Genomic DNA, 15,048 nt, shown 5'->3' with positions numbered 1-15,048 from the left:
TATTTTGAGGCTATTATTAGATATTTTGGGTGTATTTTGGGGCTATTTTATGGGGGATTTTGGGATACTCGCGGAGGATTTTGGGGTTATTCCGAAGACATTTTGGTGTATTTCGAGGGGATTTTGGGGATATTTTGCCCCGAGGGATTTGGGGTCCCCCCAAACCCTCAGGGTATGAAAGGGACCCCCCCAAATTCCCAGAGCCCCCCAGTAAGGGGAACCCCCCCGCTCAGTGTTCGGGTCCGGTTCGGGTCCTTTCGGCTCCGCTCGGGTCAGTTCGGGTTCACTCGGGTCTGTTCGGGTCTTTTCGGCTCCGCTCCGGTCAGTTCGGGTTCACTCGGGTCTGTTCGGGTCTTTTCGGCTCCGCTCGGGTCTGTTCGGGTTCACTCGGGTCCTTTCGGCTCCGCTCGGGTCAGTTCGGTTTCACTCGGGTCTGTTCGGGTCCCTCCGGCTCCGCTCGGGTCTGTTCGGGTTCACTCGGGTCCTTTCGGCTCCGCTCGGGTCAGTTCGGGTTCACTCGGGTCTGTTCGGGTCCCTCCGGCTCCGCTCGGGTCAGTTCGGGTTCACTCGGGTCTGTTCGGGTCCCTCCGGCTCCGCTCGGTCTGTTCGGGTTCACTCGGGTCTGTTCGGGTCCACTCGGTCAGTTCGGGTTCACTCGGGTCCTTTCGGCTCCGCTCGGGTCAGTTCGGGTTCACTCGGTCAGTTCGGGTTCACTCGGGTCTGTTCGGGTCCCTCCGGCTCCGCTCGGTTCTGTTCGGCTTCACTCGGTCGAATCCGGCTCAGGTTCGGTTCCGCCCGCTCCCAGTCGCTCCCAGTCGCTCCCAGTTTGGTCCCCACCAGCGCCACCAGTGCTCCCAGTATTCCCATCCCAGTAACTCCCAGATCGTTCCCAGGAAATCCCAGCTCACTCCCAGTAGCTCCCAGTACATCCCAGTTCACTCCCAGTAAATCCCAGTAACTCCCAGTATCCCCATCCCAGTGACCCCCTTAAACTCATCCCAGTAAATCCCAGTTCATTCCCAGCAACTCCCAGTATCCCAAAAATTTTCCTTCAAATTCCACCTTTGACCCAAAATCTTCCAATTTTGCATTAAAAAACCCCAAAACCTCAAATTTTCAATTAAAAAAAAAATTAAAAAAAAAAAAATCAAATTTTGGTTCAAAAAATCTCAAATCTGAAATTTTGGGTCCAAAAAACCTGATTTTGGTAAAAAAATGAAATTTAAAATTTTGGGTTAAAACCATCGAATTTTGGGTTAAAATCCATCGAAAGGTTTAAATCTTGTTTTTAAAAAATTCAAATTTTGAGGTGAAAAAAAATCTGATTTGGAAGAAAAAACAAATTCATCCAGTTCTGGTAAAAAAAAAAAAAAAAAAAAAAAATCCAAATTTTGGGTGAAAAAAAAACAATTATGGTTAAAAAACCATCAAAATATTTGAGTTTCAAAACCCCAAAACCTCCAAATTTGGATTTAAAAAACGAATTTTTATTAAACCCCAAATTTATTTAATTTTGGTAAAAAAACAAAGGAAAAAAATCCAAATTTTGGGTGAAAAAAACCCAATTTTGGTTAAAAATCCATCAAAACCTTCCAGTTTTCGTTAAAACAAGCAAACAAAAAAATCCCTCAATTATTGAGATTAATAAATGGAATTTTGGTTAAAAACAGAAAATCATCAAACCCAAATTTTATTTAAAACCACCAAAATTCAATTTCAATTTAAAAAATTCCGATTTTTGTTTGAAAAAAATTGAATTTTCGTTCAAAACCTCAAACTCCTCAAATTTTGGGTTACAAAAAAAATTTTCTAATTTTGGGTTCAAATTGTCAAATTTTGGATTAAAAAAAAACATAAATTCCAATTTTGGTCTAAAAACAAAATATCAGATTTTAGTGAACAAACTCAAATTTGTTAAAAAAAATCTGAATTTTGGTTTTAAAACCAAAGCTCTGAAAGTTCAGCTCAAAATCCACAAAAATTCCAATTTTTGGGTTTAAACCATCGAATTTTAGTAAATAAACTCAAATCCTACAAATTTAATTAAAGAAACCGAAAATAATTCCGATTTTGGGTACAAAAAATTCCAGTTTCGATTAAAAACTTTGGTTTAAAACCCAATAAATTCAAATTTTGGGTTCAAAAACCAAATTTTGGTTAAAAATCCACAAAGTTTCAAATTTTGGTGATAACCCGCCAAGAATCCCAAATTTTGGGTTTAAAACATCAACTTTTGGTTCAAAGTATCACAAAAAAAATCCCAATTTTGGGCTAAAATAATCCCAAAATCCCCAATTTTGGGTCAAACCCACCCCAGGAATCTCAAATTTTAATCAAAATCTCAGAATTTGTCAAAACGCCTCAATTCCCTCAATTTTTGGTTAAAACCCCAAAATTTTGATCAAAATCATCCCAAAAACATCAAATTTTCATCAAATTCACCTAAAATCCTCAAATTTTGGTTAAATCCCCCAAATTTTGGTCAAACCCATCTCAAAGTCCAGAAATTCTGGAAAAATTTTTCCAATTTTGGTCAAAATCGCCCCAAATCCATCAAATTTTGGTCAAATCCCTTAAATTTTTATAAAAATCATCCCAAAACCATCAAATTTTCATCAAATCCACCCCAAATCCTCAATTTTCATTAAAATCCCTCAAATTTTGGTCAAACCCATCTCAAAATACTCAAATTTTGGGTCAAAACCACCTCAAGAGTCTCAAATTTTGTTCAAAATCACAAATTTTGGTCAAACCCATCCCAAAATCCTCCAATTTTGGCAAAATTCTTCCAATTTTGGTCAAAATCGCCCCAAGAATCTCAATTTTTGTCCAAACCCTTTAAATTTTGGCCAAAATCACCCCAAATCCCTCAAATATCGGTCAAAACTTTCAAATTTTGGCCAAAATCGCCCCAAATCCCTCAAATTTTGGCTGAAAGCATCAAATTTGGGTCAAAATCAGCAAATTTTGGTCAAAACCATCCCAAGAACTTTAAAATTTCACCAAATCCACCCTAAAACTTCAAATTTTGGTCCGAACCTCCCCAAAATTTCAACTTTTCTCCAAACCCATCCCAAAACTTCAAATTTTGGGTCAAACCCATCCAAATTCTCCCCAAACTCTCCCAAATTTGGCGAAACCACCCCCGCCCCAAAAAACCCCCCAAAAATTGGAAAACTCCCCAAATTTTTATTCTCTAATAAAATGAGCGGCCGCCCCTCCCCCGCTCCACCGACTTCCCCTCCCCCCCACCCCAAAATCCATCCCAAAATCCCCCAAAATCCTCCCGGGCGCCGCCGAATTCCGTCGATTCTGGGATTTTTTTTTTTTTCCGTCGTTTTCGGGCGTTCCCAAAGTTTCTCCGTCGCTTTTCGGGGATTTTGGGGTTGGGTTGGGGCGGGGTCCAGGCGGTTTTGGGTGGGCTTGGGAAATTTTGGGTGGGTTTGGAGCAATTTTGGGTGGTTTGGGAAATTTTGGGTGATTCCGAACTATTTTTGACGGTTTTCGTCCATTTTTGGTGGTTCCAAACCAATTTTTGATGTTTTAAAACCGATTTCTATTGGTTTCAAGACCTTTCCACCAGGTTTGGAAATTTTGGCGGTTTCAACCAAATTTTGGTGTTTTCAAGATGTTTCCTTTGGGTTTTGACCAAATTTTGACATTTTCAAACCAAGTTTGATAGTCTTAAACAATTTCTGACGGTTCCACCAATTTTGACAGTTTCATCCATTTTTTGGTGGTTTAAACCAATTTCTGATGTTTTTAAACCGATTTCTGATGGTTTCAAGACTTTTCCATTGGGCTTGGAAGAATTTTTGGGGGGTTTTTAACCAAATTTTGGAGTTTTCAGCCAATTTTAGTTGGCTTCAAGACCTTCCAGTTGGGGTTCAACCAAATTTGGACATTTTCAAACAAAGTTTTGATGGTTTAAAGAATTTCTGTAGGTTCCACCAATTTTTCCATGGTTTTACCCATTTTTGAAGGTTTCAAAACAATTTTTGGTGGTTTCAAGTCTTTTCCGTTGGGTTTTGACCAATTTTTGGCGTTTTCCAACCAATTTCTGACAAATTCAAACAATTTCTGAAGGTTCCACCAATTTTTTTGGTGGTTTAAACCAATTTTGGATGGTTTTAAACCAATTTTTGGTGGTTTCAAGACCTTTCCATTGGGTTTGGAAGAATTTTTGGGGGTTTCAACCAAATTTTGGAGTTTTCAGCCAATTTTAGTTGGTTTCAAGACTTTCCAGTTGGGGTTCAACCAAATTTGGACATTTTCAAACCAAGTTTTGATGGTTAAAAGAATTTCTGTAGATTCCACCAATTTTTTAATGGTTTCACCCATTTTTGGTCATTTAAACCAATTTCTGTTGGTTTCAAGACCTTTCCATTGGGTTTGGAAGAACTTTGGGAGGTTTCAAACCAAATTTTGGTGGTTTCAAGCCAATTTCTGAAGATTTCAAGACTTTTCATTGGGTTTTGACCGATTTTCGATGGTTTCAAAGAATTTCTGAAGGTTCCACCAATTTTTCAATGGTTTCACCCATTTTTGGTTGTTTCAAACCAATTTTTTGTTGGGTTTAGGCCAATTTTTGATGGTTTCAAGACCTTTCCGTTGGGTTTGGAAGAATTTTTGGTGGTTTCAAACCATTTTTGGTGGTTTCAAGACCTTCCAGTTGGGTTTTTTACCAATTTTTGTTGGTTTCAAGACTTTTCTGTTGGTTTTCCAACAAATTTTGGCATTTTCAGGCCATTTTTTCCGATTTCCAACCAATTTTTGGTTGGTTTCGAGGAATTTCTGAAGGTCCCACCAATTTTTCAATAATTTCACCCATTTTGGGGGGTTTTAAATCAATTTTTGTGGGGTTTAATAAAATCTTTTTCTTTTCAAGACTTTTCCACCACATTTTGTCATTTTCAGGCCATTTTTGGTGATTTCCAACCAAGTTTTGATGGTTTCAAAGTATTCCTGAAAGTTTCACCGATTTTTTTAATTTTACCCATTTTTGGTGGTTTTAAACCAATTTTGGTGGGTTTTAACCAATTTTTTATGTTTTCTAGACCTTTCTGTTGGCTTTTGACCAATTTTTGTTGGTTTCAACGAAGTTGTGTTGGTTTCCAGACTTTTCCACTGGATTTCCAACAAATTTTGTCATTTTCAGGCCATTTTTGGTGATTTCCAACCAATTTTCGATGGTTTCAAAGCACTTCTGAAGGCTCTAACCAATTTTTCGATGGTTTCACCCATTTTTGGTTTGGTTTCAAACCAACTTTTGATGAGTTCAAGTCGCCTTTGGATGGTTTCAATCAACTTTTGATGGTTTTCAAACCAATTTTGGATTGTTTCAAACCAACTTTGGTGGCATTGGACCAATCTTTGATGGTTTCAAACCAACTTTGGATGGGTTCAAGTCAATTTTGGATGGGTTCAGCCAACTTTTTGGTGCATTTGGATAAATTTTGGTCGCTTTCAAGCCAAATTTTTGATGGGTTCAAACCAACTTTGGATGGTTTTATGGTTTCAAGCCAATTTTTGACGGGTTCAAGTCAACTTTGGAAGAGTTCACCCAACTTTTGATGGTTTCAAACCAACTTTTGATGGTTTCAAACCAACTCCTGGTGTGTCTGGATCAGTTTTTGATGGTTTTAAACTGACTTTGGATCGGTACAAACCAAGCTTGGATGGTTCCAAATAAACATTTTATGGTTTCAGGCCGATTTTTGATGGTTTGAAGCCAATTTTTGATGGGTTCAAGTCAACTCTGGGTTCTTTCAAACCAACTTTGGGTGGTTTCAAGCCCATTTTTGATGGGTTGAAGTCAATTTTGGATGGGTTCACCCAAAATTTGGGGAGCTGGGACCGATTTTTGTCACTTTCAAGCCAATTTTTGGTAGTCTCAAACCAACCTTTGACGCATTTGGACCAACTTTTGATGGGTTCAAAGCAATTTTGGATGGTTTCAAGCGAAATTCTGATGGGTTCAAACCAACTTCTGGTAGGTTTGGACCAATTTTTGAGGGGTTCAAACCAACTTTGGATGGTTTCAAAGCAACTTCTGGTGCATTTGGACTGATTTTTTTGATAGTTTCAAACCAACTTTTGATGGGTTCAAACCAATTTTTGATGGTTTAAACCAACTTTTGATAGGTTCAAACCAATTTTTGATGGTTTAAATCAACTTTTGAAAGGTTCACCCAACTTTAGATGGGTTCAAACCAATCCTGGAATGCTTCAAACCAATCTTGGATAGGTTCAAACCAATCTTGGATAGGTTTGAGCCAATTTTTGATGGATTCAAGCCAACTTTGATGGTTTCACTCCCTTCCTGTCAGATCTTAACCAATTCTTGATGATTCCACCCATTTCTCTCACTTCCAAACCACTTTTTTCTCTCTTCCAAACCGCTCTTGACAACCACCCACCGCTTCCACCCAACCCAACCGCACCGCCAAACCTCATCCCCACACCCTCAAAAAAACCCAAAAAAACCCCCAAAAAAAGAAATAAAACCCCCCAAAAAAGTCGTTCTTTTATTATTTTTGGATCTGGAATATAAAAAGCCGCAGGTTGATGTTCTTGGCCGCCAGCAGTTTGTTGCACTCCACCGAGTCGACGATGGGCAGCGCCATGTAGTCGGTCTCGTTGCTCTCGTTGCTGAAGACGAAGTGGTAGATGACGGGGTTGATCTTGACGTCGTCGTAGGGCCCCTCGAGCAGCAGGAAGGAGCATTCCATGGGGGACTGGACCTTGCTCTTGAGGATCAGCTGGAAGCTCAGCGTGCGCTTGCACGACAGGTTGGGGTTGCGCTCCGAGTCGTTGACGCGCGCCTTGAGCACCCAGGTCTGGTTGAGCACGGTGAGGCGCGGCGTCTCGTAGTACAGGCGCGTGATGAAGTCGTCGGTGCGGTACGGGCGGAACTGAACCTCTGCAGGGGGGAGAGAAACAGTTGGGAGAAGGTCAGGAAAGTTTGGGAGAAGGTCAGGAAAGTTTGGGAGAAGGTCAGAGAAATTTGGGATGACGTGGTCGGGAATTCTCCATGTTGGTCCTAATTGACGGTACCAGGATCCCACAAAATTTCCAAAATTATCATCGGATCCTAAACTGGATTCACCAGGATGCTCCAAAGCCAGGATCTCAATCCCATCCCAGTCCATCCCAATCCCATCCCAGTTCCATCCCAGTCCATCCCAATGAAGTCGTCGGTGCGGTACGGGCAGAACTGAACCTCTACAGGGGGGAGAGAAACAGTTGGGGGAAGGTCTGGAAAATTTGGGAAAGGTGAGAGAAATTTGGGATGACATGGTCGGGAATTCTCCATGTTGGTCCTAATTGACAGTACCAGGATCCCACAAAATTTCCAAAATTATCATCGGATCCTAAAATGGATTCACCAGGATTCTCCAAAGCCAGGATCTCAATCCCATCCCAGTCCATCCCAGTTCATCCCAGTCACTCCCAATCCCATCCCAGTCCATCCCAATCCCATCCCAGTCCATCCCAATGAAGTCGTCGGTGCGGTACGGGCGGAACTGAACCTCTGCAGGGGGGAGAGAAACAGTTGGGAGAAGGTCAGGAAAGTTTGGGAGAAGGTCAGAGAAATTTGGGATGACATGGTTGGGAATTCTTGATGTTGGTCCTAATTGACGCCACCAGGATCCCAAAAAATTTCCAAGATTATCATTGGATCTTAAACCGGATTCACCATGATTCTCCAAAGCCAGGATCTCAATCCCATACCAGTCCATCCCAGTTCATCCCAGTCACTCCCAATCCCATCCCAGTCCATCCCAGTCCATCCCAATGAAGTCGTCGGTGCGGTACGGGCGGAACTGAACCTCTGCAGGGGGGAGAGAAACAGTTGGGAGAAGGTCAGAGAAATTTGGGATGACGTAGTCAGGAATTTTCCATGTTGGTCCTAATTGACGGTACCAGGATCCCACAAAATTTCCAAAATTATCATCGGATCCTAAACTGGATTCACCAGGATGCTCCAAAGCTGAGATACCAAATCCCATCCCATTATCCCATCCCAGTTAATCCCAATCCCATCCCAGTCCATCCCATTATCCCATCCCAGTCCATCCCAATGAAGTCATCAGTGCGGTATGGGCGGAACTGAACCTCTGCAGTGGGGAAAAACAATTTGGGGGAGGTCAGGAAAGTTTGGGAAAAGTCAGGAAAATTTGGAATTGCATGGTTGGGAATTCTCCATGTTGGTCCTAATTGAAATCATCCGAATTCTACGCAATTCCCAAAATTATCATCGGATCCAATCAGGATTCACCAAGATCCCACAAAATTCCCAAAATTATCATCGGATCCTAAACTGGATTCACCAGGATGCTCCAAAGCCAAGGTACCAATCCCATCCCAGTTCATCCCATTATCCCATCCCAGTCCATCCCAATCTCTCCCAGTCCATCCCAATGAAGTCGTCGGTGCGGTACGGGCGGAACTGAACCTCTGCAGGGAGGAGAGAAACAATTTGGGGAAAGGTCAAGAAAATTTGGGAGAAGATCAGAAAAATTTGGGATGATGTGGTCGGGAACTGCCAAAGTTGTCATGAGTTGTCACCATTATCTATGGAATTCCCAAAATTCTCACTGAATCTCCACCAGGTTTCACCAAGATCCTACAGAATTCTTAAAATTATCCTTGGATCCTGCAAGGATTCATCATTATCCTACAAAATTCCCCAAATTCTCACTGAATCCTAATAGGATTCACCAGAATCCTACAAAATTCCTGGAATCATCATCAGATCCTAAAAGAATTTTGTTATCCTACAAAATTCCCAAAATTCCCATTGAAGTCTAACTGGGTGCACCAGAATCCTACAAAATTCCTGGAATTATCAAGAGATCCCAACAGGATTCATCAGGATCCTATAAAATTCCCAGAATTTCCACCAGATCCCAACTGGCTTCCCCATTTTCCTTCAGAATTCCCAAATTCTGGCCAACCTTTCCCATCCCAAATTCCCTGGTCAGATCCAACCCCAATCCCAGAAATTCCTTCCAGAATTCCGTGAGAAATTCCAAATTTCAACTCCCTGCCTGGAAAACATCGGGGAAAAATCCTGGAAAAACCTTTGGGAAATTCTGGGAAACCTTCAGAAAATTAAAAAAAAAAAAAAAAAAATAAAGCAGAAAATCCTGAAAAACCTCAAGAAACTTTTGGAAAACCCAAAAAAACCCTTTGGAAAACTTTTGGAAAACCCAGGAAAACTCTGGGAAAAACGTTCAGAAAACCCAAAAAACCTTCTGAAAACTTTTGGAAAATCTCAGGAAACCTTTGGAAAACCTTTGGAAAACCCAAGAAAATCCCAGAAAATCCTTGGAAAACCCCAAAACACTCATGGAAAACCCCAAGAATTCTTTGGAAAACCTCAGAAAAACTTTGGAAAACCCAAGAAAACCTTTGGAAAATGCAAAAAAACTTGGAAAAACCCCAGAAAACTTCCAGAAAACTCCATAAAACATTCAGAAATCTCAAAAAAAAAAAACCACCAGAAAACCTCTGGAAAATCCCAAAAATCTTTGGGAAAACACCACAAAACCTTCAGAAAACCCAAAAAAAACTTTGGAAAACTCAGGAAAATCTTGACAAAACTCCAGAAAACTTTGGCAAAACCTCAAAAATTCCCCAGAAAACCTTTGGAAAACCATGAATTCCATTTTTGGGGATTTTGTGGGATTTTTTGGAATTTTGGGGATTTGGAATTTTTGGGATTTGGGGAATTTCTCGTACCGGTGTATCCGATCTTCTCGAAGCTGAGCAGGCTGAAAAAACCTTTGGGAAAACATGAATTTTTGAGGATTTTTGGGATTTTTGTGACTTTGGGATTTGTGGAATTGAGATTTTTGTGATTCTGGAGATTTTTAGAATTTTTGTGACTTTGGGATTTGGAGTTTTTGGGATTTTTTGGGGATTCCCGTTCCGATGTATCCGATCTTCTCCAAACTGAGCAGACTGAAAAAAACCCCATAAAACCTTTGGGAAAACCACAAATTCTATGGGATTTTTTGTGATTTGGAGACTTTTTGGGATCTGTAGATTTAGGATTTGGGGACTTTTGGAATTTTGGGATTTTTTTGGGGATTCCCCCATACCTGTGTATCTGATCTTCTCAAAGCTGAGCAGGCTGAAAAAAACCCCATAAAACTTTGGGAAAACAGCGAATTTAATGGGATTTTGGTGATTTTTGGGACTTTGTGGATTTAGGATTTTTGGAATTTTGGGATTTTTGGGATTTTCCAATATCAGTGTATCCAATCTTCTCTAGCCTGAGCAGGCTGAAAACACCCCCATAAAACCTTGGGGAAAACCATGAATTCCATGGGATTTTCTGTGATTTTTGTGATTTTTGGTGTTTAGGGTTTAGCATTTTTGGGATTTTTTGGGGATTCCCGTTCCGATGTATCCGATCTTCTCCAAACTGAGCAGGCTGAAAAAAATCCCCAGAAAACCTTTGGGAAAACCATGAATTCTATGGGATTTTCTGTGATTTTGGGATTTTTGGGATCTGTAGATTTAGGAATTTTGGGACTTGGGATTTTTGGGATTGTTTTTGGATTTTCCCATACCTGTGTATCCGATCTTATCGAAACTGAGTAGGTTGAAAAACCCCCATAAAACCTTGGTAAAAAAATGAATTCTATGGGATTTTTTGTGATTTTTGGGATTTGTGGATTTTTGGATTTTGGGATTTGGGATTTTTGGGATTTTTTGGGGATTCCCATTCCGATGTATCCGATCTTCTCGAATCTGAGCAGGCTGAAAAAAAACCCCATAAAACTTTGGGAAAACCACGAATTCAATGGGATTTTTGTGATTTTTGTGATTTTGGGGATTTGGAATTTTGGGATTTTTTGGGGATTCCCATTCCGATGTATCCGATCTTCTCCAACTGAGCAGGCTGAAAAAACCTCCATAAAACCTTTGGGAAAACCACGAATTCCATGGGATTTTCTGTGATTTGGGGGTTTTTTTGGGATCTGTAGAATTAGGAATTTGGGATTTGGGATTTTTGGGATTTTTTTGGGATTTTCCCATACGTGTGTATCTAATCTTCTCCAAGCTGAGCAAGCTGAAAAGCCCTCATAAAATCTTGGTAAAAACACGAATTCTATGGGATTTTTCCATGATTTTTGGGATTTGTGGATTTAGGATTTTGGGATTTTTGGAATTTTGGGATTTTTTGGGATTTTCCTGTACCAGTGTATTCGATCTTCTCCAAAATGAGCAGGTTGAAAAACCCCCATAAAACCTTGGTAAAAAAATGAATTCTATGGGATTTTTTGTGATTTTGGGATTTGTGGATTTTTGGATTTTGGGATTGGGATTTTTGGGATTTTTTTGGGATTTTCCCATACCTGTGTATCCGATCTTCTCGAATCTGAGCAGGCTGAAAAAAACCCCATAAAACTTTGGGAAAACCACGAATTCCATGGGATTTTCTGTGATTTTTGGTGTTTAGGGTTTAGCATTTTGGGGATTTTTTTTGGGATCCCCATGCCTGTGTATCCGATCTTCTCCAAGCTGAGCAGGCTGAAAAAACCCCCATAAAACCTTTGGGAAAACCACAAATTCAATGGGATTTTTTGTAATTTTGGGGACTTTTTGGGATCTGTAGCTTTAGGATTTTTGGGATTTTGGGATTTTTTTGGGATTCTCATACCAGTGTACCCGATCTTCTCCAAGCTGAGCAGGCTGAAAAACCCCCAGAAGACCTTGGTTAAAAACCGAATTCTATGGGATTTTTGTGATTTTTGTGATTAGTGATTTTGGGATTTTTGTGATTTTGGGATTTTTGGGATTTTTTTGGGATTTTCCCATACCTGTGTATCCGATCTTCTAGAATCTGAGCAGGCTGAAAAAAACCCCATAAAACTTTGGGAAAACCACGAATTCAATGGGATTTTTGTGATTTTTGTGATTTTGGGATTTGGATTTTGGGATTTTAGGATTCCCCACACCTGTGTATCCGATATTCTCCAAGCTGAGAAGGCTGAAAAAAACCCCCATAAAACTTTGGGAAACCACAAATTCCATCAGATTTTTGGGATTTTTGGGATTTTGTGGATTTAGGATTTTTGGATTTTGGGATTTTTTGGATTTCCCCATACCTGTGTATCTGATCTTCTCCAAGCTGAGCAAGATGAAAAACCCCCATAAAACCTTTGGGAAAACGACGAATTCCATGGGATTTTTCCAATTTTGTGGATTTAGGATTTTTGTGATTTTAGGATGTTCCCATACCTGTGTATCTGATCTTCTCCAAGCTGAGCAAGATGAAAAACCCCCATAAAACTTTTGGGAAAACCATGAATTCTATGGGATTTTTGCAATTTTGTGGATTTAGGATTTTGGGGATTTTTAGGATTTTCCCATACCTGTGTATCCGATCTTCTCGAATCTGAGCAGGCTGAAAAAACCTCCATAAAACCTTTGGGAAAACCATGAATTCTATGGGATTTTCTGTGATTTTGGGATTTTTTGGGATCTGTAGATTTAGGAATTTTGGGACTTGGGATTTTTGGGATTGTTTTTGGATTTTCCCATACCTGTGTATCCGATCTTATCGAAACTGAGTAGGTTGAAAAACCCCCATAAAACCTTGGTAAAAAAATGAATTCTATGGGATTTTTTGTGATTTTTGGGATTTGTGGATTTTTGGATTTTGGGATTTGGGATTTTTGGGATTTTTTTGGGATTTTCCCATACCTGTGTATCCGATCTTCTCGAATCTGAGCAGGCTGAAAAAAACCCCATAAAACTTTGGGAAAACCACGAATTCAATGGGATTTTTGTGATTTTTGTGATTTTGGGGATTTGGAATTTTGGGATTTTTTGGGGATTCCCATTCCGATGTATCCGATCTTCTCAAACTGAGCAGGCTGAAAAAACCTCCATAAAACCTTTGGGAAAACCACGAATTCCATGGGATTTTCTGTGATTTGGGGTTTTTTGGGATCTGTAGAATTAGGAATTTGGGATTGGGATTTTTGGGATTTTTTTGGGATTTTCCATACGTGTGTATCTAATCTTCTCCAAGCTGAGCAAGCTGAAAAGCCCTCATAAAATCTTGGTAAAAACACGAATTCTATGGGATTTTTTCCATGATTTTTGGGATTTGTGGATTTAGGATTTTGGGAATTTGGAATTTTGGGATTTTTTGGGATTTTCCTGTACCAGTGTATTCGATCTTCTCCAAAATGAGCAGGTTGAAAAACCCCCATAAAACCTTGGTAAAAAAATGAATTCTATGGGATTTTTTGTGATTTTTGGGATTTGTGGATTTTTGGATTTTGGGATTTGGGATTTTTGGGATTTTTTTGGGATTTTCCCATACCTGTGTATCCGATCTTCTCGAATCTGAGCAGGCTGAAAAAAACCCCATAAAACTTTGGGAAAACCACGAATTCCATGGGATTTTCTGTGATTTTTGGTGTTTAGGGTTTAGCATTTTGGGGATTTTTTTGGGATCCCCATGCCTGTGTATCCGATCTTCTCCAAGCTGAGCAGGCTGAAAAACCCCCATAAAACCTTTGGGAAAACCACAAATTCAATGGGATTTTTTGTAATTTTGGGGACTTTTTGGGATCTGTAGCTTTAGGATTTTTGGGATTTTGGGATTTTTTTGGGATTCTCATACCAGTGTACCCGATCTTCTCCAAGCTGAGCAGGCTGAAAAACCCCCAGAAAACCTTGGTTAAAAACCGAATTCTATGGGATTTTTTGTGATTTTTGTGATTTGTGGATTTTTGGATTTTGGGATTTTTGGGATTTTTTTGGGATTTTCCCATACCTGTGTATCCGATCTTCTAGAATCTGAGCAGGCTGAAAAAAACCCCATAAAACTTTGGGAAAACCACGAATTCAATGGGATTTTTGTGATTTTTGTGATTTTGGGATTTGGATTTTGGGATTTTAGGATTCCCCCACACCTGTGTATCCGATATTCTCCAAGCTGAGAAGGCTGAAAAAACCCCCATAAAACTTTGGGAAAACCACAAATTCCATCAGATTTTTGGGATTTTTGGGATTTTGTGGATTTAGGATTTTTGGATTTTGGGATTTTTTGGATTTCCCCATACCTGTGTATCTGATCTTCTCCAAGCTGAGCAAGATGAAAAACCCCCATAAAACCTTTGGGAAAACGACGAATTCCATGGGATTTTTCCAATTTTGTGGATTTAGGATTTTTGTGATTTTAGGATGTTCCCATACCTGTGTATCTGATCTTCTCCAAGCTGAGCAAGATGAAAAACCCCCATAAAACTTTTGGGAAAACCATGAATTCTATGGGATTTTTGCAATTTTGTGGATTTAGGATTTTGGGGATTTTTAGGATTTTCCCATACCTGTGTATCCGATCTTCTCGAATCTGAGCAGGCTGAAAAAACCTCCATAAAACCTTTGGGAAAACCATGAATTATATGGGATTTTCTGCGATTTTGGAGTTTTTTGGGATCTGTAGATTTAGGAATTTTGGGACTTGGGATTTTTGGGATTGTTTTTTGGATTTTCCCATACCTGTGTATCCGATCTTCTCCAAGCTGAGCAAGATAAAAAACCCCCATAAAACCTTTGGGAAAACGGCGACGTCCATGGGATTTTTGCGATTTTGTGGATTTTTGGATTTTGGGATTTTTTGGATTTGCCCATACCTGTGTACCCGATCTTCTCGAAGCTGAGCAGGCTGAAGATGCTGTTGTAGAGCTGCATCTCCTTGTGGCGGCTCTGGTCCATCTCGTCCAGGATGTCCATCAGCTCGTTGCCCGTCTTGGTGGGGTGCGAGCACTCGGCCTCGTGCACCGACAGCTCGTGGAACGGGCCCTGCCAGGGGCAGCCGATGCGCTTGTACCGGCACTGCGTCACCCTGCGGGGAAATGGGGAGAGTGGGGAGATTTGGGGAGATTTGGGGAGATTTTGGGGAGATTTTGGGGGTTGGGAGGAGGAGGGAAGGTGAAAATTGGGGGGAAAATGGGGGATTCGAGGGGAAAAAATGAGGGGAAAAATGGGGTTTGGGGGGAATAATGGGGAACT

General features: G+C 40.4%; 1 protein-coding gene and 1 long non-coding RNA gene across 3 annotated transcripts; one reads left to right on the top strand and one right to left on the bottom strand.

The window, feature by feature from the left end:
- The first annotated feature begins 5,646 nt into the window (after positions 1–5,646).
- Positions 5,647–6,378, top strand: LOC306815643. Of its 2 annotated transcripts, none has more exons than XR_013777432.1 (3): positions 5,647–6,017; positions 6,083–6,164; positions 6,269–6,378. It is a non-coding gene; the product is annotated as an uncharacterized lncRNA (long non-coding RNA). The 2 variants fall into 2 exon arrangements; XR_013777433.1 differs by having other exon boundaries at positions 6,248–6,378.
- A 136-nt stretch (positions 6,379–6,514) lies between these two features.
- Positions 6,515–14,886, bottom strand: ZFTRAF1 (zinc finger TRAF-type containing 1). The gene is made up of 2 exons (XM_079332214.1): positions 14,670–14,886; positions 6,515–6,922 (listed from the first exon to the last, which is right to left on the bottom strand). The coding sequence occupies exons 1-2, from the start codon at positions 14,767–14,769 to the stop codon at positions 6,531–6,533; spliced, it is 492 nt and encodes a 163-aa protein (XP_079188340.1). The 5' UTR covers positions 14,770–14,886; the 3' UTR covers positions 6,515–6,530.
- Between the last annotated feature and the right edge of the window lie 162 nt (positions 14,887–15,048).

Source organism: Erithacus rubecula (assembly GCF_903797595.1).
Source record: "Erithacus rubecula genome assembly, contig: scaffold_176_arrow_ctg1, whole genome shotgun sequence".
NCBI lineage: Eukaryota > Metazoa > Chordata > Aves > Passeriformes > Muscicapidae > Erithacus > Erithacus rubecula.
The sequence above is the reverse complement of the archived record's forward strand: the minus strand, read 5'-3'. Positions and strand labels throughout refer to the sequence as shown.